Source organism: Talaromyces marneffei, chromosome 5, assembly GCF_009556855.1.
Source record: "Talaromyces marneffei chromosome 5, complete sequence".
Classification (NCBI taxonomy): Eukaryota; Fungi; Ascomycota; class Eurotiomycetes; order Eurotiales; family Trichocomaceae; genus Talaromyces; species Talaromyces marneffei.
The window spans coordinates 664597-691729 of NC_072352.1; the positions used below are offsets into that span (position 1 = coordinate 664597).

At 47.2% G+C, this 27133-nt stretch overlaps 10 protein-coding genes across 10 annotated transcripts; 6 read left to right on the forward strand and 4 right to left on the reverse strand.

Annotated features, from left to right (window-relative positions):
• Positions 1–2644: 2644 nt before the first annotated feature.
• On the forward strand, positions 2645–6370 carry EYB26_006559 (uncharacterized protein; the record flags this gene model as incomplete). The annotated part of the gene is made up of 2 exons (XM_054265835.1): positions 2645–6206; positions 6264–6370. 2 exons carry the CDS (start codon positions 2645–2647, stop codon positions 6368–6370), a joined length of 3669 nt encoding a protein of 1222 aa, XP_054121810.1.
• Positions 6371–8071: 1701 nt separating this feature from the next.
• On the reverse strand, positions 8072–8644 carry EYB26_006560 (uncharacterized protein; the record flags this gene model as incomplete). The annotated part of the gene is made up of 2 exons (XM_054265836.1): positions 8072–8419; positions 8486–8644. 2 exons carry the CDS (start codon positions 8642–8644, stop codon positions 8072–8074), a joined length of 507 nt encoding a protein of 168 aa, XP_054121811.1.
• A 1097-nt stretch (positions 8645–9741) lies between these two features.
• EYB26_006561 (uncharacterized protein) lies at positions 9742–11494 on the forward strand (the record flags this gene model as incomplete). Its single annotated transcript, XM_054265837.1, has 5 exons — positions 9742–10102; positions 10156–10698; positions 10903–11002; positions 11204–11268; positions 11319–11494. 5 exons carry the CDS (start codon positions 9742–9744, stop codon positions 11492–11494), a joined length of 1245 nt encoding a protein of 414 aa, XP_054121812.1.
• Positions 11495–11716: 222 nt separating this feature from the next.
• On the reverse strand, positions 11717–13405 carry EYB26_006562 (uncharacterized protein; the record flags this gene model as incomplete). Its single annotated transcript, XM_054265838.1, has 1 exon — positions 11717–13405. One exon carries the CDS (start codon positions 13403–13405, stop codon positions 11717–11719), a length of 1689 nt encoding a protein of 562 aa, XP_054121813.1.
• Positions 13406–14709: 1304 nt separating this feature from the next.
• On the forward strand, positions 14710–16432 carry EYB26_006563 (uncharacterized protein; the record flags this gene model as incomplete). The annotated part of the gene is made up of 2 exons (XM_054265839.1): positions 14710–15112; positions 15171–16432. The coding sequence occupies 2 exons, from the start codon at positions 14710–14712 to the stop codon at positions 16430–16432; spliced, it is 1665 nt and encodes a 554-aa protein (XP_054121814.1).
• A 1004-nt stretch (positions 16433–17436) lies between these two features.
• On the forward strand, positions 17437–19056 carry EYB26_006564 (uncharacterized protein; the record flags this gene model as incomplete). The annotated part of the gene is made up of 1 exon (XM_054265840.1): positions 17437–19056. One exon carries the CDS (start codon positions 17437–17439, stop codon positions 19054–19056), a length of 1620 nt encoding a protein of 539 aa, XP_054121815.1.
• A 601-nt stretch (positions 19057–19657) lies between these two features.
• Positions 19658–22159, forward strand: EYB26_006565 (uncharacterized protein; the record flags this gene model as incomplete). The annotated part of the gene is made up of 1 exon (XM_054265841.1): positions 19658–22159. The coding sequence occupies one exon, from the start codon at positions 19658–19660 to the stop codon at positions 22157–22159; it is 2502 nt and encodes an 833-aa protein (XP_054121816.1).
• A 150-nt stretch (positions 22160–22309) lies between these two features.
• On the reverse strand, positions 22310–23687 carry EYB26_006566 (uncharacterized protein; the record flags this gene model as incomplete). Its single annotated transcript, XM_054265842.1, has 3 exons — positions 22310–23018; positions 23111–23523; positions 23589–23687. The coding sequence occupies 3 exons, from the start codon at positions 23685–23687 to the stop codon at positions 22310–22312; spliced, it is 1221 nt and encodes a 406-aa protein (XP_054121817.1).
• A 312-nt stretch (positions 23688–23999) lies between these two features.
• Positions 24000–25616, forward strand: EYB26_006567 (uncharacterized protein; the record flags this gene model as incomplete). The annotated part of the gene is made up of 1 exon (XM_054265843.1): positions 24000–25616. One exon carries the CDS (start codon positions 24000–24002, stop codon positions 25614–25616), a length of 1617 nt encoding a protein of 538 aa, XP_054121818.1.
• A 241-nt stretch (positions 25617–25857) lies between these two features.
• On the reverse strand, positions 25858–26781 carry EYB26_006568 (uncharacterized protein; the record flags this gene model as incomplete). The annotated part of the gene is made up of 1 exon (XM_054265844.1): positions 25858–26781. The coding sequence occupies one exon, from the start codon at positions 26779–26781 to the stop codon at positions 25858–25860; it is 924 nt and encodes a 307-aa protein (XP_054121819.1).
• Between the last annotated feature and the right edge of the window lie 352 nt (positions 26782–27133).

Here is a 27133-nt window from a genome sequence, read left to right on the forward strand (position 1 = left end):
GTCTTCTGAAACGTGCTGCAGCATCGTGTCGTGTCTGCGTGTGCTGATCCTGTAAGCTGATTGATAAGTTAGTCAGTGTGGATACTTGAGTTACCCATCAGAAAACTTCATATTCTTTCATCATAAGGCAGAATTGCTCTCCTTCATAAGAAACATTCCATGCAGCCTCAAGCTGGTTGAGTCCTCGCTGCCTAAAGGCAAACCTTAAAGTATAAAATTTTCTGAAGTACGTACGTACGTACTACTACAGAGTACAGACTCCAGACTACGGCTTCCCTCGTTAAACTCCCTCATCGATTGGCCGAATCATTTCCATTTTGCTCCCTGAGGCCTGAACAGAGCAGAAATGCATAAAATAAAGCGACTAGATCGGATACGGCCTAGTGGAGCGGTGTCTAAGACACCACTTACTTCTTGGACAAGTTGGTGCTCTTCACAAGTTCATCCCTCCATAAGTTAAGTTAGTTAGTGCTGTGCTGGTCTCTAGACTGGCAACAATTTTTCAACCCGGCGGCTCTGCCGTGGTGTACTACTACGTCGTACCGTAGTACGGAGTACGTGAATCATCCACGTATCCCCCACGTACAGCACTGCATCAAGACATGTCTTGGAGCTCTTCTTAATGAATTTGGTACGCGCGTAAAACGGACCACCACGCCAGCGCCAATATTGCAAACAACAGGTTTTTTCAATATTGAGTAGTTATTGAGTACGTATTGGGGCGCCTTGGCGGCGATGAGGTGATTTTACCGGTCGCGCAAGGTGCCTAAAACGAACGAATGATAAACCTTGGGGGCCTCCAACAGTGGCTTGACTAGCTTGGCATAGCCACATCGCCGTATTCCGGAGTACGTACGGAGTAGAAGGTCACCAATAACCTACCCATCAACAACCTTGCAGTCGAGAAAAGTTCTGCGTCAGCTCAATGCTCAGCCGCTTGGTTAGCAACACGTCGGGATTCATACGATTTGGGAGTGGGATTCGGAGCAAAGCAGTAGCGTCAGAAGGGTTTACGAATACATGCTCTTCAGAGGCGATTCTGCAGATGAAATGTATGTCGGTCTATTGACTGATCTGCGGTGAACATACGCGGGTGGCCGTATGATGATATAAGCTGACTATTGACCATGATCATTTTGATGGATCTACTACAGCGTACGTTACATATCCGTACTATGTACGTACACAGTACTGTAGTATGAATGCATTCAACGCATGAACACCCCCAAGCGCCAAGAGCAAGAAACATAGATCAATCTGAGACCTGGTGCTGCCGCTAAGCCGTGTTGGGCGGTTACTATTTTGGTGTCGCATAACGTGATCGAACTGCTCATATCTGATTGGTTCTGGGGTCCACAAGCCTGGACCATCATCCAGTCATACTACGTACCGTTGTAGCAAATACCAAAGTGGTAAATACGTACTCTAAACTGGCATGCGGTCTGCCAATCAGACTAATCACACATAGTTGAGCCCGGCTAGTGCCGAGGGTCCCCATTTTTCTGAGCACAAATTGTTATTGGCTGGTTTGTGGGGAGCCTGGACAGGCAATAAATAAACATGTCTCCGTGTGCAGGATCAAGACAACAACTTCAACAATTGTCCGCCGCATGGTAACGTAGCCAGTGAATATTTCTGTTGGACCAAGAACAAATCACGCTTGCATCCTTATGGAGGCAAGCAATGACAAGTTCGTATAATTCAACGTAAATAAAACGAGCGAAAACTGTTAAGTGTTAGTTACGTCAAAGCGGGATGCTGCCAAGTCCCGTGTGTTCTACGGCGGCCCATTGACCCCCAAAGCGCCACCCCTGACATAGTCTTGCAGTCTTACTACGGAGGAGTAGTTTTACTAACAGAGTAGTGTGTCCAACAGCAAAATCAAACAAGCCGATTGCACTACCGTAGCAACTCCCTCCTACAACTTTCCCTCGCTCATCCCTCCGGTAGCAGCTCAAGCCTGCACCCATCGCTCGCTTTCTTTTCCCTGTCATCTCGGTTCTCTTCCTTTGAAAATAACAAAACAAGTGGGCAGGACTCATCGAATTATCGCCGCTCGCTCGATGAGCTTTTTCCTGCTGTACATACCCTGATACATAACATACATATACAGCGACGCCCGTTGTTATTTCGCAATTCTGCCGTCGTTGGTTCTTCGCTCGCTTTGTACTATCCTCGACTCGATCTCATTTCCGATTGCTTCGTTCGCCATTTCTTTTGCTAATACTAATAGCCAAGTTGTGGGTCGGCTGATTTTGTTCATCGAAACGCCGCTCTACGATTCATCGCTTTCATCTGTCGTGTCTGCTTTTGGACGACTCTCATCAGCATTTTCTCTACTGGCTCCGCTTTATATTTCCATTTTTCTCGCGATATTGCATTCGGCGACGGTCTCCCAGGAAACATTCGTTTAAATCGGTCATCTTTCCAATTCTGGGGTTCTAATGTCGGCAGCGTGAAGACTTTGGTTTTCATTATTCAGGAGGTGAAATAGGAATTTGATATCTACTAGTCACAACCCAATTCTTTGCTAGCGGAAAGAAGGCGGGTCAGAACGTGGTAAGATATCGATTGCACTCGCCGTTCCGTGGAATGTGGAACATGATTAACATTTCTTCTGAATAGACTCTGGAACCATTCCATCATGTCGCTTCCGCAACGACCGGCCAACGCTCCATCTTCGCTCCGCGAAGATAGTCAGCCCGGATTCAGAGAATCCTCTCGACGCCGCCGCCGCGATATCGAATCTGGTACATTCACGGAAGTCCCGGCATCACCATACTCTCCTACATCTCCTCGACGTTCTCATGGCAGGCATGTCTCTCATTCATCCTCGCGAGGAGGACCACCTACTTGTGGACCCCCTTCCACAGATTTGGGCAGGAAAAGATCGCTCGTTCGTCCAGAGAGAAACCAAATAGGCCCTGATCATCCCAATTACCATTACGTGCAGTCTGCCCAGAGCCATAACATTGCCACATATCCCTCGACGACCGGTCACGACCCCGTTCTGGAGGGCCCTGAAGACGCCGAGACGACTGGAAGCACCGATAGTTCCCTGAAGACGGGTGCTCAGGCGCATGCTTATGCCCTTGAAGGAAATCTCAACAAACCTATGGAACGAATCGAGCGTGCACCAAGCTCGCGTCACAAGAAAAAAAAGCTCCACCGCAAAAGCTCTAAATTGCCTATTGAGTCGGAGGAGAAACGTCAACAAAAGGTCCGCGAACATGTCCCTGCTCCTAGCCCATGGTACGCATACTGTGTGCTGGTCACTTTTTGGGCACCGGATGTCGTAATGGCGTGCCTGGGTATGAGGAAAGCGGAACAACGTCGGGCATGGCGTGAGAAAATGGGTTTGATCAGTCTGATCCTGTTGGTTTGTACCTGCGTCGGTTTCTTGACTTTTGGATTTACCCAAGTCGTCTGTGGTACGGCAACCACACGTATAGCTGCAGGTCACGTCGATGCAGGCTATATGATTTTCCACGGCCGGGCTTTTGATCTTTCAAAATCTAAGCATCCAGCTGCCTATGGAGTCCCTCAAGACTCCAATGTCTTGTATGACTTGCCAGTGAAATATTCTGGCAAGGACGGCAGCTTTCTGTTTCAGAATGTCAACGGTGCATGCAAGGATATCATCACGCTAGCCAAGGGTTCTGACATCCCTACCAACAGCAACGGCGAGCTCGCCTGGTATTTTCCCTGTCAGGCATACAATCAAGACGGCTCTGATTACAAAATAAACGAGACTGCTACTCCTTATCTTGGATATATGTGCCATCTTTCAGCTGGAGCACGAAGTGATTTCTACTCGCTGGAGAGCTCTGGCGATGTCTACTTCACGTGGGACGATTTGGCAAACAAAACTCGCAATCTTATTGTGTACTCGGGCGATGTTCTCGATCTTGACTTGCTCACTTACCTAGATTCTAAGCAAGTGTCTTACCCTTCTTTGTTCACAGAGATGCAAAGCAACCCCGATATCCGAGGAACCGACATAACATATGCGTTCCAGACAGCAGAGGACAAACGTATCGCAAAATGTCTGTCGCAGATCATTCGAGTTGGATCAATTGATACCAAAACTATTGGTTGCATTGCATCTCAGATCGTGCTTTACGTCTCCTTGGTCTTTATTCTTTCTATTGTTGGCGCACGATTCGTCATGGCTTTGTTCTTCCATTGGTTTGTGTCCAAGAAATATGCAGCCAACCGCTCCTCAATGACACTGGATCGCCGAGCTCGTGCACAACAGATTGAAGACTGGACAGAAGATATCTATCGCCCTGCTCCGCGTCTTGCTGATCCCCCCGTTCCCGAGAAGATGGCTAGAAAGCGCGCAAGCTTCCTGCCAACCACGTCTCGTTTCTCCAGTCCGTATGCTGTTGGAGGCGGCAGAGCCAAGGCTCAGCCTACAACAATGGCCAGTCAAAACTCTTCGTCTCGTCTTGCTCCTACTACGAATGCCTCGGCTTCGATGTATAAACTGAGTGGGAACAGTAGCAACGGATCACTAAGCGTGGATGCAATCTCGCGACACAACGCAGCCGCCACCGACAGCCGAACGAGCTTGATGATTTCGCAATATGACCAGAGGCATTCGACTGTTGTGGGTTCTACTGAAGGTCCGGCCGGTTTCATCCATGAAAATGTTGTTCCACAGCCACCTCCAGAATGGCAGCCATTTGGATTTCCTCTGGCGCATACTCTATGTTTGGTTACTTGTTATTCTGAAGGTGAAGAAGGTATTCGTTCCACTCTGGACTCGATTGCTTTGACAGACTACCCCAACAGTCACAAGACCATCTTAGTTATCTGTGATGGTATCATCAAGGGTAAAGGTGAAGAGCAATCTACTCCCGATTACGTACTAGGTATGATGCGTGACCACGTTATTCCACCTGACGAGGTTCAACCATATTCGTATGTGGCTGTTGCCACCGGCTCTAAGAGACACAACATGGCCAAGATCTATGCTGGCTTCTATGACTACGGACAGACGTCCATCGTTCCACCGGAAAAGCAGCAACGTGTGCCGATGCTCGTCGTTGTCAAGTGCGGCACACCTGCTGAGGCAAAGACATCCAAGCCTGGAAACCGTGGTAAGCGTGACAGTCAGATTATTCTCATGTCCTTTTTGCAAAAGGTCATGTTTGACGAGCGCATGACGGAACTCGAATTCGAAATGTTCAATGGATTCTGGAATATCACCGGCATATCGCCCGATTACTATGAAATCATTCTCATGGTTGACGCCGATACGAAGGTGTTCCCGGATAGTCTTACACACATGGTGTCGGCTATGGTCAAGGATCCAGATATTATGGGACTTTGTGGTGAAACCAAGATTGCAAACAAGACTCAGAGCTGGGTTACCATGATCCAGGTTTTCGAATACTACATTTCTCACCATCAAGCCAAGGCTTTCGAGTCCGTCTTTGGTGGTGTCACTTGTCTTCCCGGTTGTTTCTCTATGTATCGTATCAAAGCGCCCAAAGGTGGCCAGAATTACTGGGTACCTATTTTGGCTAATCCGGATATTGTCGAGCATTACTCGGAGAACGTTGTCGACACTCTTCACAAGAAGAACCTGCTCCTGCTCGGCGAGGATCGTTACTTGACCACTCTGATGTTGAAGACATTCCCAAAGCGTAAGCAAATCTTCGTGCCTCAGGCAGTCTGCAAAACCACTGTTCCCGACACCTTCATGGTTCTCTTGTCCCAACGTCGTCGTTGGATCAACAGTACCGTCCACAACCTGTTCGAGCTGTGCTTCGTGCGGGATCTCTGCGGCACATTTTGCTTCAGTATGCAGTTTGTCGTCTTCATCGACATGATCGGTTCCCTCGTCCTCCCCGCCGCTATCTCCTTCACATTCTACATCATCGTCAAATCCATCGTCTCCAAACCCGTTCAAGTCATTCCGCTTGTCCTTCTCGCGTTGATCCTGGGTCTTCCCGGTATACTAATCATCGTCACCGCCAATCGCTGGATTTATGTCCTCTGGATGCTTATCTACCTTGTCTCCTTGCCTATATGGAACTTTGTCCTGCCGGTATACGCATTCTGGAAATTCGATGATTTCAGTTGGGGAGATACGCGAAAGACGGCTGGCGATACTGGCAAGGGAGGCCACGGTGAAGCCGAGGGTGAATTTGATAGTAGTAAGATCACGATGAAGCGCTGGCGCGATTTTGAGAAAGGTACCCCCTTCCGTCCCTCTCACCTTGACATGAATCCCCTAACTAACTATTTTATAGAACGACGCCTCAACATGAACGCAGCCCAGGGCCTACCACCACCAAACTCCATGCCGGCAGCGCCATATGCCTACCCCGGTAGCTACGACACTTATTCAGACTACTAAAAGCACATTCTTGTACTTTGCATTTTTTTTTTCTCTAGTCGTTTAGGACGATTTACCTATATATATTTATCCTGTTCCCCTATTATATTTTTTTTTTCAGTGTTATGTTTCCTTGAATACTAAAACAACATTGTATGTATGTATCATGGGATGGCGTTGGGGGAGAGATGACTTGATGACCTCAATTGGTTATATTTAATTTTATCTTAGTTTTTTTTGAGCTCTGGCCAACGTAGGTTTCTATTGTAACTATTAGTTTTGTTGTAGTCATTATCAGAGATGACATGATTGAACGAATGGTCTAGACACTTCTGCACAATCCACGGGTTATATATCTGCATGGTTCAAATGTTCCAAGGTTGCCTAAAATGTGTCCATGTAACCAACCTAGCTCCAAGGCTACGTATCCAAACAGTCGGGTGCAATGGAGGTGTCCTAACATCTGGCCCCCCTATACGGAGTATACTGACTGACCCATTGTTTCCAAACCCGGGCTGTCTCGGAAACGGGTAACTTTTCGTGGGAGGCGGAATTTTTTGAATCCTTTTTGATTCCCATGGATTCCCATGGATTCCGGATACAATACGGAACTGGGGCTGGGGGAACCTTACAGCTTGATCAATGCTGGTAAGGCTAAAGCGCTATTATTAACTTGGGACTAAAGGAAGAGTATTTGGGGGGGCGGGAAGAAAAAAACAAAAAAAGGTAGACGATTACCGTGAATTCCAGGGCATCGATATCGTCCTTTCGCGCCTCATCTAATAGTCTCCATATCCTCCGTCGGTTGCGCAAGGCTTGTGGCAGGTGTCTCAAAATGCCGCCGAGCTCAAAGGAATCGTCTCGAGCCAATTGTCGGACCAAGAGTTCCCAATCCCATGAATCCTCCTCGCGTACTCGGATGTCGGAGGAAGAGTCGCCCGTGCCTGCTTGACCGTCACTATGCTCATCTACTGAGTAATACTTAGATTTTGGATTGATGTGGTGATGCCTTCGTGATCAAGTACTTTTGAGTCTGGGTTTGCTAGATCCCATAGCCAAGGAATGATTTGTCCATGGAAAAGAACATTTTTCCACGTTGAAGAGGCAAAATGGCGAGTGCATTCGATTGGGGGATCCTTGAGTGGATGTAGTTCTGATATATTTGCACTTGAATTTCTATAGGAAGTTGATCCAGTCGCGACTGTAGAGTGGGTGTTGTTGTTGAAGTAGCAGAGAATGTAGGTAGTAGGTTAAGATGATCTAATAATGCCGACAGCAGATTGTCAATTGGAAAAGGTGCAGTTTCGTATACCTGTTGTCCATTTCATTTCTCTGGTCAGTGCGGTTCTTTGTCTGAACGTTATCGATTGCAGACAGGATTAAACGGATGACTAGGGCCTGAGTGATGAGTGACAAAAGCACATATATTTGTATACTGAGATCCCCACGGCCACTCAAGCCACTCGAAAAGTTCAACAGGTTTATCACCATGAAAGTGGTTATTGTAATAGTATCGATGGGGCTCTAAGACTTTCCATTCGTAAAGCCAGGAACGCCAGGTGGTATCAGGCATGTCAAAGATTCGAGATTGGTACACTTCGTACATCTCATTCAGACTTGCCGGAACGCGTTTGTGGTAAGTCTGGGTTATGGTGTCTTCTGGAGGGAGGTGTAGAACACTTGTCCTGTGCTCAAGGAGTCTCTGCATGATATCGAAACATTTCATATGTATTCCGACCCAGGGAACATTATCCATTTCTGATAAAGCATTTTCTTGTTCACGTCCTTGTCCAACTCCTCCCATTGATAGAATTCGAATTCCTCTTTCTTTAAGTGTAGATTTGCAATTGAATAGTGCAATGATTTAGGGAGCACTGTACCTTGTATAGCAAGGATTTCTAGGGGCTTTCTGTTGGCGTAATATCTTTCCGTCTCCCAGTCTCTATCTAGATCCGTATCATGTATGAATGGGGTGTCAAAATCTGTATCCCACTGGAGTGAAGCTGGGCGGATGGCAATTCCATCTAAGCACCAGTTGTATTTTTCTTTCTCAATCTCTAGTACCTCCGCCTAAAATTGAGGGTAAGTAATTCGCCGTAGGAAGATTCTCACGTCCCCTTACGGTAATGGACTTACCATCACTCTCAATGGGACGCCGCACACGGCACAAAATGTGTCAAGATTTTGGTCATCACCAATATCATATCTCTCTGGGTATATGCCGTATTTAGGATCGGCCACTCTACGTGTGTCTTTTGTATCATCCATGTTCTCTGTACTGTCTGTCTTGTCCATGTTACTTTCTGCCAACGTTTTGACTTTCACAAATTGAAATTAAAATCCAACGGGGTAAAAGGGTTGTCAGCCGATACCTAACTAGAGGCGAATCTTGGTCCGTTTCTGGGTAGATATCGTAACCAAAGTGGCTTTGCAAATAGTTAGTTACTACTGTATGTTTATCATTATCTCACCCCCAGTTTAATTTGGCACCTATTGTAGGCTACCCGTAGCCCAGACAGGCGGCTCGGACCGAAGCCGAACCACCAAGAGACCAGTCGCCTAGGTACTGGTAAAGCCTCTCGCGTCCTGCCAACGTACAGAGCAATACAGCAATATACAGAGTATGTGGTATGAGGCTGTATCCATAAGCTCCAAGATTACGAAGCATTATACTCTCTCCCTTTAGGTCATGTTTGGATCAGTGGGCTAATTGAAGCCAAGTCCAACTTTAACGCGTCGTATTCTCCCACACCTTCCTCTCCTCTCCTTTAACTACTGTATACATGTTTTGATATTTCGACGCATACAATGATACGACTGCAGTTGTGGGCAGAGCGTCGTCCGGGGTTATATTCCCTACCATGCTTTTATCTTTTTAATTTCACTCAGTTGTCTATTCGTTCCCGACCCGTATATGCGGCTCATTCTGTCAAGGCACGCGGTTACAGTAATGTGTCCTCGTATGAACATACGATGAGTTCGTTTTCTGCAAATTAATGACGTTTTGGAGATTTCCTTACACAGGTATATATTTCGATCCGCATAATTGTACAGACGGTCGGTGGCTTCGCAATGACCAGAACGAGAGAGAGATGCGGTACATCAGATTCAATTTCGATGCTCTTTGTGGGAGAATTCTTGAACTGTGTCCAGGAGCCGGCTCAATTTCAAATTACGAAAAGATAGAAGGAGGATTCAACCGTGTCTTCGTGTTCACCTTGAATAACTCTAAACGCATCGTGGCAAGGCTTCCATTCACCCTAGCTGGGCCATCAGAACTTACAACTTCATCTGAAGTTGCTACGATAAAATACTGTGAGCTAGGATTATTTATCCTCCGGATTATTCTGGATGATAACTGATTCACACACACACACACAGTACAATCTAAGATGAGTGTCCCGATCCCAACAATCCTCGACTGGAGTAATGAGCCCTCAAATTCCATAGGAAGCGAATATATCATCATGGAACATGTCGAAGGTGTTCAGCTACACAAAAAATGGCCAGAGATGGCTGGCGATGAACGGGTAAGGTGCATCAATGCAATCTACCGGAAGCTCAAAGAGATAGTAGACTTGCAATTCCCCGCTTTTGGCAGCGTGAATTTTGAAGCGAACCTGCAATCTGGCTGCAAAGGAATCTCCCTGGGCGGTGGATTTTGTGTCGGGCTACATTGCGGATCCAGATACTGGGATTGCAACATTAGTGAACCAAGATATTACCATAATACCCAGTCGAATCGGGGACTATGTAGGTTGCCTAGGACATTACTTGGTTTAGTGAGATTGCTTATATTTCCGCAGGGACTACTCTTGATCAATATTGCGATGGCCTTGTTGATGCCGGCCTTTCTAGGATCCCTCCCAAGGATTACTTAGCGGAGAAACGGCCCTCATACCATGGCTCTGTTCAAGCACATTTGGACATCCTGCAGCGCTGCCGGTCTGTACTTAAAGAAATGTGCAAAGACCCCAGGATTCAAGCAGCAGCAACACTCCACCCCGATCTACACAAACGAAATATATTTGTGTCGGAAACCGACTCGTCAAAAATAACAGGCATTATTGATTGGCAGTGGACTAGTATCGAACCCGCATTTTGGTATGCGGATGATGTACCGGATTTTGCAGTCACTGATGATTCTGATAACAACCTCTGCGCAAAAGCATTTGGTGCTTGCACTCGCTTCCTCACCCCAAAGCTGTCTGGTCCTAGATTAATGGATGATAATCTTTTCCGGCCATTTCTGTATAGCTATAGAACGTGGAAAGACGGCGCTGTTGCCCTCCGGCATGAGCCGATTGAGACGACCAGAAAGTGGAACGAATTAGGTTTTGTTGGCCAGAGTCCGTATCCCCTCCCTTTGTCAAACGGATTAGTGAAACATGAAAGAGAGTACAAGCTATTTGTGGCAGCGCAAGAATTGAAACACGACTTATGGAGCGTGCTTAATACCGCGACGGATGGATGGGTTCCAATAGAAAATTGGGAAGCGACGGAGTTAGCTCACAGGGAGATATTTGATAGCATGCTGACTGCTGTATTAACAGATAAAGACCCGAGAAATGAGGAGCCAGTGAAGGATGAGGCAGTCCTTAGATCCATATGGCCATTTGATCTCTCAAGTCTTGATACTAGCTCTTTGATTGGGTGGGTCAATCGAACGAAATGGGCACCGGGTCAGCCAGTAATTGCGGCCAGTTGGGAATTACTACATAGTTAGGACCCCGTCCAATCTAGTACTATCGAATCTTCAATTTGCAGCCTTGGGCGGAGTACGAATCACTTATCGATATCAAAAGGGGGGTATCACATTTTCCCGATGAGAGGTTGCTTGGGGATCTAGCCCAGATCTATTGCAAAACAAACTCTTATTGGACATGACACTTTGCACAAGCACAATATTTGCCATGGAGGTACGTCCTATACTTTCTTCATGTTTGAGGGTAGCGCTTAGCAAGTATAGACCTTCATACTCGCAACTTGGTCTTTGCCATGTCTTGTCTGGATGACTTTGTTGAAAGTGATTTGATCAAGGGATTAGGACAGCCAGAGACTGGCTATATTCGAAGAAGAGATGGAAAAGTACCTGAGCCCGGCGTGCCTGAAAATGTTATGAGACTTAATGTATATCAACCGTAGTCTTAGTAGTCCTATGAGATCAAGATAGTCGAGTTTGGGGAATCATTTCTGTAAAGCTCTATTTATATACTCTTTATACCCCTCTTAACAACGCAATAAATCCTGCCTAGATCATACATTATATCTACAAGCTAGAAACAAATAGGCGCTCGGGTAAACCACTTAAAGATATGCGAGCATCCTTATTGTATGAGTTTCTCGGTCTTTCCTCCACCAGATAGATCATGCAGACCGAACAAACTGATAACTCTCCACTTTGTACCAACTCCTAGGCCACCATGTGATTTGATGCGGCGTCTCTTCGTTTCCTCGCTTCACATTCATGGTGAACATCTTCGGCCAAACATCTGCATCAACAAGAAACCCATATTTGAGCGTGATTTGATCGCCCTCTTGTAGACCACCAACCTTTGCCGCTCTTGACTCCAAATCCAAACCCGAAATCACTCGTGGTTGAGCGGAGAAGTTCTCCTCTGGAAATCCTAGGTAAAATTCTTCCTGTCTAACTGGCTCAAGCTTCCAGTTGCTATTCGGAATCCACACTTTGGCGACATCGGACGGGAGTATGATTGGTTTTGCTTCTGACATTTCTTTATAATCGTCTAATGCTGGGGACCCCAGCTCCCTTTCAACAAAGGACAACCATACTCGAATCCCATGTGGTTTATCAGTTGCCCGTAATTTGATCATCTCTCTCATCAATTCATCAAGGGATCTTTTGCCCGAGTTATGGAGTTTATAAGCCAGTTGCACAAAATACATAAAACCTCGCTGGTATGGAATTCGATTTACTTGTCCGGGGAGCCAGAATCGGTCTTGCACGTCCTTATTCTTTACCGCGCGATCAGGGTTTGTATAATAACCCGAAATACGCCAGTTGAACCGCTCAATGAACTGTTCTTCCGTCATGACGCCAAATACAAAAGGCAGGATTAAAGAGTAATACTCCGCAATACCTTCGTTGAACCATCCGTCTATAAGATCTTCTGGTCCGCCGGTGGTGAAGCCCAGTCGCGGCCAATTGTGTACTATTTCATGCATGAGAAAGTCCTGTACCATATCTTCAGCTTTCGGGGATAACGGGGTCCAGGCGAAAACAAAACCTCGGTGTAGGCCACGTCCGGAAGCGCATTTGTACTCGTTGCGCCGGATGAAGATTCGAAATAATCGGTCATCGTCTCCGAAGAAATCTGCCATTCGTGGAATCAGTTTTTCTAATTGTTGACCCAAGCTGGAAGTATCAAATGGGGGGTCCGAGAGCCAATACATTCCAAATGGCGAAAGTGAGGTTGCAGATGGTGCTGACGGTGTTGTTTCAACAACGGGGGGGTAGCTTTTCAGCGGGCCAGCTGCAAAAAAGCATTCCGAAAGAATAGACGGTCTTTCTCGCACGGAAACGCCCTGGCCTTCTCCAAAAGTGCATACGGCTCGTGTTGTTGATGGTGCGGATGACAAGTCCCACTCAATTACGATATCATGCAGAATATCGCCATCGCCTGTCGCTGGGATAAGGAGAAACGCCAACCCAGCACCGCTGAGCCCTCCATTCTCTTCCTCGATGGCGACCTGGGGACCGCAGCGTGTAGATTCATTCACATGTCGCGGGGTTGCCTGGTACTTGACGGTCAGTCTCTCTCCCGCCGGAACATCTTGTTCAACGCGAAATTCACGATAAGTATTACGTTTGGTATCGACAGTATACAGCCCGATGGCTGAATTATTGCTATTTGTTAGTTGTATAGACTCTGCTGTATACTGCATAGTGGGCACGACTGCCCGCATTAAAGTATGGTTGAATACGACTTCGTCTTGCTTTTTGCCGGCGGTGTCAAAGACCATGGTAACATCAAGGGCTTGGGCGACGCCATCATTACGAAAAAGCGGTCGTAATTTTAGATTCAAAGCGGCCATTCTTTTTGATGGAAACTTGTGTCCGAAGAAGAATAACTGCGAAAGAACAGTGGTTCATGTGGGATAGATATTGAAGCAGGTCACTTGAGCAGGATCCTCTTCACATGATACCGGTACTTGAGAACCTAATTTGCCTAATTTAGTTAACTACGGTAGTTAAACTACCTGGTTAATGTGGCCAGAGGAAAGCTCACCTATGTGGGTGTTAATCCCGCCGAATAAGATGATTCAATAGTGGAATTTTGGACATAGGTCAGGTTGACATGTGGGACTTCTTGGGTAGATCTCTTTAGAAGCGTACGTATCCAATGGAAGAAAAGAACATTGAGTGATAATCAATGCGTGGGTTTAAATAGGCACATGTTTATCACCTTAGATGCCAGGTATATATGTAGTATACTGAGGTAGTGCCGACTCTTATCGGCTACCCGACGACATGAGTGAGCCAGGCCTTGATGCTCTTCATGAAACAAACAATAAAGCAAAGTGACAATTCTAATTAATAGCATGATCCTATAGGGATACTGGGCGTATCAGCTCCTGTCAAACACTTTGGCCGCTCCAGCAATTTCCGATAGCAGATTCGGGATGATAAGAGCAGTGTTTAGAATGCCCACTTCGACAGGGAATCAGCGGTTCTGCTATTCTTGGCTTCCTTGGTACATTCGGTCGGTGCATGTTCCTATTGCAGAAAAGTCCCTCCGATAGTCTTTCTGGGAGGCTAGGGACGATTCCTGATAAATAGTTTACGGGAGCTGTGAGTATTGAACTACCGTAGGTACCCGCGGGTCATCTGGCCCGTCGCTTGACAGAGTCGCGGATTCGCAGCCGGATAATGAGACGTACTTTTAAAAATCTTTGGATTTTCCTCCAATCAATGAATCTTGAGAACGAGAAACCATCCTCCTCCAACGATCCAACCCAGCTCGGCTTTTGCCCGGCTTTTTTGAACTCTAAGAAGTGGAGTACTAATCAATTACCCCAGAATTCACGCCCACTCTAAAAGCTTTGCCGTGCAGACGAGATAGTACCGTCGTAGCTGCGGTTAGTCTTGTATATTATACGTAGTAGTGAATGTCGGCAGAACATCACGGCATTTATCTCACTGAGTTTGAGTTCAACCTAGCTTTCTATGTTGTCTGAGGGTGTTCGTTTTGCTGTCGAAGAGGATTTGCCTAGGTACTTTGTAATGCGATAGACGTACAAATACGAGGCTAATATCGTTGCAATGGAGGCCTTCTGCTTTTACAATCATCAGCTCCTGTCTGCACTGTAGAACAAGCGCGATTGAAACATTCTAAACCATGCAACTGGTGTCTCTCAGCGCTCTAACCCTCTTGGCAGGGTTAGGGTCTGCGCTTCCCGAGTCTCATCTCCAGGCTCGAGGACCACCAGCCTCTTCTCCGTCTTTTCAGGCCAGATGTGAAGCTTTCGGCTCAAAGATAAATGGTCATAATAAGCATGACTTCCAGAATGACGTGACCCTGCACTCGGTCACATACATTCCTCCAGGCGGGAACATTTCCATGGCCACAACCCCGGATTTGTGTGCATTTAATAAAATTTCAACTCCCAGCCCAGTAGAATTTTGTCGGGTCAGTCTGAATGTGACGACTTCTAGCCAAAGCCAGATTTATATGGAGGCGTGGCTGCCTGGCAACTATACGGGGAGATTTCTGAGCACTGGAAACGGAGGACTGGGCGGTTGTACGTAGCCTTTTTGTTGGTGTTTTAAAATGCTCTGAAGCTGACAATTTGTTTGCAGGCGTTCAATATGCAGACATGCTATACGCGGCACAATTTGGTTTCGCGACTGTTGGCACGAATAACGGCCACTTCGGCGACTCTGGAAGATTCTTCCTCGGCAACCCCGAAGTTCTCGAAGACTTTGCCTATCGCGCTATGCATACCGGTGTGGAAATTGGCAAAAAACTCACCAAATTATTCTACACGCAGACAAAGAACGGATACAACAAGTCCTACTATCTTGGTTGCTCAACGGGTGGCCGTCAGGGATGGAAATCTCTCGAAAAGTTTCCCGATGATTTTGATGGTGTCGTTGCTGGTGCACCGGCCTTCAATTTCATCAATCTCGCTAGCTGGGGTGCAAGGGTCATCACTATAACCGGCAATGCTACATCGGATACGTTTATCACGGCAGCTCAATGGGGAGGCTTGATTCATAACGAAATTATGAGACAATGCGACGGTCTCGATGGGGCCACGGATGGAATCATTGAAGACCCGGATTTGTGTCATCCCAATCTCGAGACGTTACTTTGCAGTTCGTCTTCTACTGATCCGTCATCGTGTCTCACCAGGGCGCAAGTAAACACCGCCAGTCAGATGTTCACTCCCTTGGTCAGTCAAAAGGGTGAATGGATGTATCCGCGCATGCAACCCGGTTCTGAACCGGTAGCTGCTTACGTATATTATTCGGGTCAACCAGTCCAATATCCCTGGGACTGGTACCGATATGTCGTCTTCAACAACTCTGCATGGGATGCTGCTACATGGACAGTTGCGGATGCGGAAATGGCTGCTCGTCAGAACCCCTTCGACATCTCAACATGGGATAGCCAACTCGTCTCCGGCTTTCAGAAGAAGGGCGGTAAAGTCCTTCATTATCACGGTTTGGAGGACCCTATTATTACGTCCGACAGCTCAAAAGCATGGTACAAATACCTAGTCGATTCTACCAACACCAGCCCGTCGGAGCTCGACAGCTTTTATCGTTTCTTCCCTATCAGTGGCATGAGTCATTGCAGTCCCGGTGCGGGAGCTTCTTACATCGGCCAGGGCCTCGGAACATATGTTCCGGGATCAGAACACCACCCCGAAGATAATGTTTTGATGGCTATGGTGCAGTGGGTTGAAGAGGGTATTGCACCGGAGTTTGTGCGTGGTACAAAGCTCGCGAGAGATGGGTCTGTGGAGTATACAAGGAAACACTGCAAGTTCCCGAAAAGGAATGTTTATGTTGGGCCGGGTAAGTACACGGATGAGAATGCCTGGGAGTGTGTATAATATGTCGCTGAGCATGTGCTTATGCATAGTTCGATATGCCGTGTTTGAAGGCATATAGGTAGCCCATCGTTAGTTAGCTTCTAATAAGACTTGGGTTACCGGCTGAGAAATACCTTTCTGAGTGCTTATTTAATATCTAACCGAGCCTTAAACTAGCGATAGAATATGAAAGGCCAGGTAAATTAAGCCATTTATTCAAGACCTCCCACCTTGCTTTGGCACGCAACTTTCATCTCAGAGATTCTCACATCACACTACAACCTTATTCAAGAGAAGTCTTCCGAAATCAAGCATCAATACATATGATACCTAGGTATGTAATACATAACTAGCTAGTCAATCAAGTCGCCGTGCAGGGGATTGACGGCATTTATAATCCACGATGTTAGGGTTCTGTAGGGCTATCATACTTAGATTTGTCGTGCTCAAATGTAGCTGGCAACCTAATCTCAGAAGCTTAGCCAGTGTCTAATAAGGCTCTAGTTGCGGAAAGAAAAGCTTGTTTCCCCCCTCCCCTTCCTTGGTTTTCTGCTTGATATGTATGATTGGGGGTTCGGCCAGTAGGCTTACAATATGAAAGATTAAGCCGATTTAAAACGGTGTAACCCAACAAAGAATGTGCAGCACCATTGGATAACATTAACGTTATTTAGGCTATTTTCAGATGAGATATTAAGCGATCATTGGAGCTAGGTATTTTCAAAAAATTCATAGCTTGTCTCCCCGCATTCCCCGGATTCACAGGTCCAGCCACCAGAGCGCGTAGAGGCAAGAGCAAGCAGGTAGACTGACTTGATTGCTGGAAATATCTGGTGTTTCATTCAGTTTTTTTAGCCGAGATAGCTACCCAATGAATTTCTTGATTTACTTGATTTACTTGTTGGCCATGTAGGTTATATTTTGCCCGCCCTCACAGCCAAGATATCATATAGTTACCGTACGGTTTCACAGAAAGAAGAGAAGAACACTAGCCAGTACTTGGGTGGGATAACAGCCTTTACACCATGGAGACGGAAAAGATTCCTCCAGCAGCGAGCAATCATGTCGAAGTCACAAAAGACCACTTAAACGGGTGGGAAAATGTTCGATTGACCACGGAAGAGGAGCATCGCCTGACAATCCCTGAAGCTATCCGCAAGCATTACAAGGCATGTCTCTGGTCTATGGTAATATCTTTGACGATTATAATGGATGGATATGATGGGGCACTTCTAGGTTCGCTCGTTGCATTCCCGTCATTCAAGACCCATTTCGGCCAGTACGTCAACGCCACCTCTGGCTACCAGATACCTGCTCATTGGCAACTCGCAATTGGCTGCTCGAGCTCCGTCGGTAATATAATTGGCATCTACATTGGGGCTTTTACGACCGACCGCTTGGGATACAAGCGGTCGTTGTTGTTGTGGTTGACTTGGTTGACAGCTTTCATCTTCGTCTCTTTCTTCGCCACGCATATATCTGTTGTCTTTGCTGGAGAACTTCTCTGTGCGATGTCCTGGGGTGTCTTTGCGACACTGGCGCCGCCCTATGCTACTGAACTCGTTCCTGTTGTTTTGCGAGGCTTGCTGGAGATTTGGATCGTCATGTGTTGGGGTATCGGACAGCTACTCTCGTATTCCGTTCTCCTCACTCTCAACAAAGACCTTTCTATCTGGGCGTGGCGCATTCCGTTTGCTGTTCAGTGGGTTTGGCCAGTAATTATCTTCCCACTCGTTCTATTCGCGCCGGAATCGCCTTGGTGGCTGGTTCGCAAGGGTAAACTCGAGGCCGCCGAGAAGGTAGTCATGCGGCTGGGAAGTGCAGATATGACCGAGGAAGAGATCCATCGTGCTGTGGCTACAATGGTCGAAACCAATAATCTGGAGAAGAATATGCACGAAGGCGCAGGTTATCTTGATTGCTTCCGTGGTTCTAACCTATGGCGAACTGAGATCTCCTGCGTCGCCTGGGCCGCACAATTGTGGTGTGGATTTGTCATCTCCGCTTATTCGACCTATTTCTTTGAGTTGGCTGGTCTTGCGGCGTCGGACGCATATAAGATGAGTGTAGGCCAAGGCGGTCTTCATATTCTGTTCAATATTATCTCCATTCCCGTCGTTGCGAGAGTGGGCCGCCGTCATCTGTATCTCGCGGGACTTTCCTGGATGGCGCTTATGTTGTTTTTAGTTGGCTTTGTCTCATTAAGTCCGCCGAAGGCCGCCGTGGGCTACGTACAGTCTGTGCTGTATCTACTCTGGAACTGTGGCTACGAACTTACTGTCGGACCAGCAGCGTATATTCTTGTCAGCGAAGTCTCCTCTACTCGGCTACGAAACAAGACTGTTGCTCTGTCCCGGAACGCATATAACCTTTCTCTTTTGATGAACTACTTTGTTGGTCCATATATCCTCAACCCAACGGAGGGCAACTGGAAGGGAAAGACCGGCTTCCTCACCGGTGGTATCAATATTATCCTTCTCACCTGGACATTCTTCCGGCTTCCAGAAACTCAGGGGCGGACTTTTATGGAACTGGATATTCTCTTTTCGAAGAAGGAATTGAAAACAAGGGACTTCAAGTCTTACAAGGTGGAATTTTCGGAGCTCAATGAGGACAAACTTGCTGGTACCAGCTACGATGCTTAACTGCAAGAGGATCAGAGGAAGAGTGTTTGGTTTTTTTTTTTTGTTCTTTGTACTTATGCAGAGTCTCAAGCCAGACCCTAAAGCTTACGTGACAGTCACAATGAAGCAATTTCCCTAGATATTGATGGTTCGTTGCAGCTGGTAGGCAGCATAAAACTGTAGTTAAGCAATCAGTGTAGAAGCGTGTCCCAGAAATCCCGACCGTACAATATATCCTATGTAGACTCTACATGAAACAAAGTGGGCTCATACATTTGTGGACTCCTCATTTAAAAACCAACACGAATGAAGTGCAAACTGATAGGTATTGCGGCATGTGAAATGCGGGGATACCCCGAATTTTACGACCCACGCTTTCTGCATTTAGGCTAATAGGTAACTTCTCCGTACAACCTATTAACCACCTATGATCCTAATGATCCTAATGGGCAGAATAATAAACACGAATTACTTTACTTGGGTATAATATAAAGTTATAAGCCAAGGAATTGTGCCAATGTAGAATTACTATGAGTAACTATTAGAGCCTTTTCTAGCGTAATATCATACGACATCGATAAAAGCCAATTTTTGGAATTCGTTTCCCTTTCTTTGTGCCAGAATGCTTCCGGATGAGAATGGTATTGACGGCTGGCTACGGTATGCCCCGTTGCCATCTGAGTTTGCCTCACAGTTCAAGCAGCATAGAAGTATCATTGCGTTGAGTAACGACGATTCTAGTCCTGTTCTTACTGCTGCAAAGGAAGTCCAAGATGGCTTGAACAAGATCCTCAAGCAAGAGGTTAAGATTAGTCACAACTTCGTCCCTAACAGACAGACTGAAGATGCGGCTACAATTGTTATTGGGACTATCCATGAATTCTCGCAGGCGGGGGGAGATGTAACTCATATTCCACCTCTGAAAGAAGACGGGTTCTGGCTTGACGAAGACAAGAATGGAAACGTACAGATCTTGGGTCAAAATGAGCGTGGAGCTTTATATGGTGCCTTTGAGTTCCTGATGCTCCTTGCCCAGGGTAGACCGTGCCCATCAAGCCACATCTCCAATCCCAGTGCGCCGATCCGATGGGTAAATCAATGGGACAACTTAGACGGCAGTATCGAACGCGGATACGCAGGGCCGTCAATCTTCTTCAAGGACATAGTTGTTCAAGAAGACTTGACCCGCGTCTCTCAGTATGCTCGACTTATGGCTTCTGTCGGATTGAATGGGATCATCGTCAACAATGTAAACTCGCACCATGACCTGCTCAGTCCAATAAACTTGGAAGGTCTCGGCCGAATCGCAAACGCAATGCGTCCGTGGGGCGTGCGTATAGGTGTTGCGCTCTTCTTTGATACTCCTAAGACTCTAGCTGGTCTGCCTACATCTGACCCGCTAGACCCCGAGGTGATTGCGTTTTGGGATAGGATAACTGCGCAGTTGTACCAACATGTTCCCGACCTCATTGGGTACCTGATAAAAGCCAACTCTGAAGGACAGCCAGGCCCGCTGACCTACGGTCGCACATTAGCTGAAGGAGCCAATCTCTTTGCAGCGGCCCTTAAACGCCACGGCGATGGCGTCTTGATCTATCGGGCATTTGTATACAATCACCATCTGGATGAATCCAACTGGAAAAATGACCGGGCAAATGCAGCGGTTGAATATTTCAAGGATATGGATACGCTATTTGCGGATAATGTACTGGTTCAGATAAAATATGGGCCGATTGATTTTCAGGTGCGCGAACCGACTTCGCCGTTGTTTGCTCATCTTCGACGCACACCAGCCATCATAGAATTCCAGGTAGCTCAGGAATATCTAGGTCAACAAAGCCATGTCTGTTACCTACCCCCTCTCTGGAAAACAATCCTAGACTTTGACCTCCGGATAGATGGTGAACCCTCGCCTGTCCATAAGATCCTCTCGGGCGAGCGTTTCGATTGGAAGCGAAGCGGCTATGCCGCTGTTGTCAATGTAGGCAGCGATTCAACGTGGTTAGGAAGTCATCTAGCAATGTCCAATTTATACGCCTATGGTCGTTATGCCTGGGACCCAATAAGCGATGCAGAAAATGTTATCCGGGATTGGACACGCTTAACATTCGCTATTAATCCGACAGTTGTCGACACCGTGACCAGCATTTCCATGGAGTCTTGGCCGACATATGAGAATTACACTGGAAATCTTGGAATTCAAACCCTCTGTGAGATAACGAAGACATGCCATTATGGTCCTAGACCTGATTCAATGGATGGCAACGGCTGGGGTCAATGGACACGAGCTGACGCACACGCGATTGGCATGGATCGCACAGTTGCTACAGGCACCGGATACGCAAGGCAGTATCCAGCCGAGATTGCGCAATTGTATGAAAAGATTGAAAGTACGCCCGATGAACTGCTCCTCTGGTTCCATCATGTCCCGTACACGCAGCGGCTGAAATCGGGGAAGACCGTAATTCAGCACTTTTACGATGCTCATTACGAAGGTGCCGCAAATGCGCAGACGTTTGCACCGAGATGGGAGGCCCTTCGCGGTTTGGTTGATCAAGCCCGATTCGAGCATGTCTTGTTTCGCCTCAAGTATCAGGCAGGCCATTCACTTGTGTGGCGTGATTCGGTCAACAATTTCTACATGGACAAGTGCGGTATTGCCGACGAGCATGGTCGAGTGGGACACTATCCATGGCGTATTGAAGCTGAATCAATGGACCTAACAGGGTATACCGTTGTCCCTATCACCCCATTTGAAGCAGCATCCGGTGGCAAAGCCATCATCACAACATCGAACGATCAACCGGGAAGTGCTAAATGTAAAGTCCCATTCAAAACTGGAGTATACAATGTTGCCGTAAACTACTATGATCACCTCGGCGGCACATCGAAATACAAGCTGCTAGTGGGAGGTCGACTCATTGGCGAATGGGTAGGTGATTTGGGTACTATCCTGCTACACGACTTTTCGGACTTGCGGGATGGCCATTCCGCGACACGGATTAATTTTGATTCTGTACAGGTGACCAAAGGGGATTTACTTGAGATTATAGGAACGCCGGATGGTACCGAGCTGGCACCAGTAGATTATGTTTCCTTCTTGCCTCGAGGTATAATAGACTGATATTATACACCATAGATACAGTGAATTATCATCCTTCAGTGGGATAGTGCTTTTTTGAATAAACAAACAGGTAGATAAGCCCACAAATCTAGCGGCGATCTTATCTTAAATTCTATGTATTGAAGATCCTGGGGTCCCGACAGCTAGTTCTCAAATATTCAATACATGCAAAGGGAAAGCATCTGCCAACGCTTGAAAAGCGCTCTCATTCGGGTGCAGGTGGTCTCCACAGTCATACTGAGCCGCTAAGACTGAAAAATCCTCTGGGTCTCGTAATACGGCATCGAAGTCAACGACCGCGTCAAACACTGTTGGGCCATCATTGCGGATCCACGCATTGATGTTCTGCCTCGTCACTTCTCGCGCAGGGTGTGAGTACGGCGATACCTCCGGGTTGTGTTCTTCTCCATCTCTGACCATAAACGGTGTTATTGTTGCGATAATCGTCTTGATACCGGCTGCTGAGAGCCGAGTAGCAACTTGCACATAGGCGGCTATTAGTTGTTTCTCCACGATGGCAAGGCTCGCCGAATCAGGCGAAGTTATGCCAATATCGTTGATTCCTTCGAATATTACTGCATGGCGTACTCCAGAAAGGGAGAGGATATCCCGGTCCAGACGGGCAAGGACGCTAGGACCGCCCGAACCGTCCTGGAGAATGCAATTCGCACCAGCTGCTTGATTAACAATGGCAATTGATTGCTCGGGAGGAGATTTTTGCAAACGGGATAAGAGGTAATCTGGCCATCGTGTATCACCATTTGTTGTACTACCGTGTCCATCGGTAATGCTATCTCCAATCAATGCAAAGGCACCCAACTCGCGAGGCGTGAGAACTTCAATCCCGCTAATATAGTACCTGCAGATTTGTCAGTAACCATTAAATTATCCCACATTCAGACTCACTACTCCTTGACACGGACTATCTAAAGAGATTTCCGGGTAACTTGCCAGTGCTCAATCTGCCCCACATCCTCTCCCGAAAGACTTAATTCAGACGCTTGATTCCCAGGAGCAAACCATGAAGTAGTTCTGCTGCCAGGATGAGAAGTCACTCCTTCTGGCGGCGGTTTGTTTGGCAGAAACAGACTGATAGTCACAACGGTGGTCGGGGGAAGGGGTCCAAAGTCAACTGGATCGGAGACAATCTGGGCTCCAACAGGAATGCGAGCTTCGCGATCTCCACAAAAAGTAACTTGGCGAATCGTTCCCGGCTCAACTGCAGCGGTCCCCGAGACATTCCCCGCAGAACGCGAGACCGTCACTTCTGCGATGGTCAAAGGTTCTTGGCCGAAGGCATTAGACAGTCGCAAGCGAATGTGAGACGCGGCTCCGAGACTCACACGAACTGTTTGCCGGAGAGTCTTCGGTAGGCAATACTGTTAGTGATGTGCAACTGGTCAACGCGAAATTTGGAAATTTTCTGTACAAACGGATTTCCGGGCAGATCAATTGACTCTGCAAGCTGCGGCATTGCAGCCCAGGTGTGCACCCAGTGCTGGCTCCCGGATTTGACGGTGGCATCCATATCTATATCCTCAAATTAGGGTCTCCAAATAATCGTATGGGGTTGGGCTAGCCGGAAAATATTATATGTGTCGAATTCGAAAGGACAACCGTCCTTCTAATGTTCTTGCTGCCGGCTAAATCGGTTGAAATGGAGTGAGGAGAGGGCCCTGCCCACTTACCAATTTGCCTATGTATTTTATCCGGAAAATATTCTGCTCGGTGAACAGGAACTCTATTTAAGTACAAAATAAAAGCAGGACCCTTCTTCTCTCGTCCTCATGCTTGCTGCAAGTTATCAAGATCCCAAAAGCATACCTATTATCACCATACAATGCCGCAAGTACGCAACCCTATCCTACCCGGCTTCAACCCCGACCCCTCAATTGTCCGGGTTGGGGATGACTACTATATTGCCACCTCAACGTTTGAATGGTATCCTGGAGTGCAGATACACCATTCCAAAGACCTAGCAAATTGGGAGCTAGCCGTGCGACCATTGACACGAAAGAGCCAGCTCGATATGCGAGGAGATCCCGATAGTTGCGGCGTTTGGGCACCATGTCTGAGCCACGACGGTGACAAATTCTGGCTCGTCTACACCGATGTCAAACGCAAAGATGGCTCTTTCAAAGATGCGCATAATTACATCGTTACCGCTCCAAAGATTGAAGGACCGTGGTCGGATCCCATTTACATTAATTCCTCCGGCTTTGATCCTTCGTTGTATCATGATGATGATGGAAAGAAATGGTTCTTGAATATGCTGTGGGATCACCGTAGTCGACCCCGCACATTTTCCGGAATCGCGCTTCAGGAATTCGATCCGGTCCAGGGCAAACTGGTAGGTAAAAGGGAAAATATCTTCAAAGGCACTGATTTGGACCTTGTGGAAGGCCCCCATTTGTATAAACGCAACGGGTGGTACTACCTTCTTACCGCCGAAGGTGGCACTGCTTACGAGCACGCTTGTACCTTTGCGAGGTCACGAAGTATCTCGGGCCCGTATGAGGTTCATCCTCAGAAACACGTTGTTACCTCAAAGGATACTCCATTTACAGCCTTACAGCGCTCTGGGCATGGAAGTATAGTCGAGACTCCGGAAGGAAAATCGTATATTGTTCATTTGACAGGACGTCCTGTTGGTCAGAACCGGCGTTGTGTCCTTGGACGGGAAACCGCTATCCAGGAAGGATACTGGGAGGACGATTGGTTTTATGTGAAGAATGGTCCTGTTCCCTCATTATACACCGAAGTCCCAGGTGTACGCGATGATTCAGATTACTGGGCGGAAAAGACTTATCGATTTGAGGACAAAGTCCTTCATAAGGACTTCCAGTGGCTCCGAACTCCCGAACCAGAAAGAATCTTCTCAGTCGACAGTGGGAAGCTCTCACTCATTGGCCGAGAATCTGTAGGCTCCTGGTTCGAACAGTCCTTAGTAGCACGACGACAGACACATTTCTCTTACGATGCAGAGACTGTGATTGACTTCTCTCCAGAAGATGAGCGACAATTCGCTGGCCTTATAGCTTACTACTCCAATTACAACTTTATGTACCTGACTGTTACGGCCGATTCGGACGGGGAACGTGAAATCAGTGTTATTACTTCTGAAGCATCTTGGCCAGATGGTAACCTGACATTCCCTGACGTGGCGCCCATTCGAATTCCTAAGACTGGCAAAGTTAAGCTTGCTTTGACCATTCGTGGTGGCCAGACCCTAGAGTTTTCCTACGCACTGGAAGGGCAGGAGTTACAAAAGATTGACAAGGTTTTCGATGCATCCTTGTTATCTGATGAGTGTGGAGGTCACCAAGCACATGGAAGCTTCACTGGTGCATTTGTCGGCGTGGCTTGTTCCGATCTCAACGGTACGGCGAAACGCGCAGATTTCGACTATTTTGCGTACAAACCGGTTCAAGCTGCCCTTGATCGTTATGAAATATAGCGTGTCAACCCACTAGTAGGCATATTTGTGTCTAAATAGTAGTTATGTCAATGAATTTGTTCTAATGTCCAAGTAATGACAAGGTTTTGCTGTGACTCAATATCTACAAAGTGTGTATACGAGCATTAAATGTTTCTTCTAGCCTAATACGAGAGGCGTGTATGTATACTTCCAATGATTTCCGTAGTTGCTATTTCCTTGTAAATTGCAGCATACCCGATGTGGACAAAAACATTATACCTCAGCTGCTGGTAAATAGCCCAGTCTCGACATCCTCTAACAGCGTTGGTTGTGTCGGAGTCCACCCAAGCTCAGCCCTCGTTTTCGTACTTGAAGTTGGGTTATCCTCATGAAGCGCAAATGCCATGAATCCGAAGTACGTCTGAGCTTCGTCCAGCGGCTTGCTGACGACAGGAATTTGCAGCATCTTGCCAAGCGCAGCAGCAACATCCTTAAGTCGAACCCCTTCCTCTGCAGCGGCATGGTAAACTGACCCAGCTATACCTTTCTCCAATGCCAGGCGGAACAAAACAGCTTCGTCAAGCAGGTGGATTGCTGGCCACCGGTTCTCTCCATCATTGACATACGCCGAGATGCCAAACTCCTTCGCTTTGGCAGCTAGCATGCCAATAGAATATTTATCTCCTTTCGCATGATTGAAGGGTGGCACCCGCATAACTATGGCACGAACTCCTTTCTTCGCGAAGCTCAGAACGACCGCTTCATTTACGCCGCGAATGCGGCTCACCGGATGCTCCATGTCAGGTCCGTCGTCTTCAAGAGCCAGCTTGCCACGCGCCATCATGAGTGTGCCCGACGTAAACACAAAGGGCTTGTTTGTTCCTTCCATTGCTTTCAACATCGCGGTAGCAGCGGCGCGATCATCCGCACAGAGACTAGCATAGTCAACCCCCTCCTTGGGCTTGTCGGCTATCTGCTCATGCTTGAAGCCGAGGTGAATGATGCCATCGGAGATGGCAGCAGCTTTAGCGAGAGACTCATAGTCATCTAGGGTGCCGTGGTGCGCCTGTGCACCCATTGATTCTAGCAATTGTGCGCTCTTATTGCTTCTGGCGAGGCCAAGAACCTCATGGCCATGCTCAAGTAACTGCCGGACCACAGGAAGGCCGATGTAGCCTGTCGCACCGGTGACGAAGACCTTCATATTGGAGACAGGTGAAATAGGTAGTATGGATTGAGAAACAAATTATGAGACGTATTCAATTCGGATGCTTTCAATGTTACTACAGGATAGATGCAGATAGAATATCACAAACTGCTTTATAGAAGGTTGAAAAGGAGGAGAAGGCCTAAGGTTTATATATCTCATCTTGTCTCTACATCCTGTTAATGGCAACCACTTACAGCAACGTAGACCGTTTAATGAACCACAACACGGGCAGAAATATGATTAAAGCCTGGTGTTTCTCCACCACTGGGAATTTCAAGTTGCCTATCGGAGCTCAATAATAGGCGAGCGAGGGAAGGAGGGGCCATGTAGCCGCGAACCAGAATGG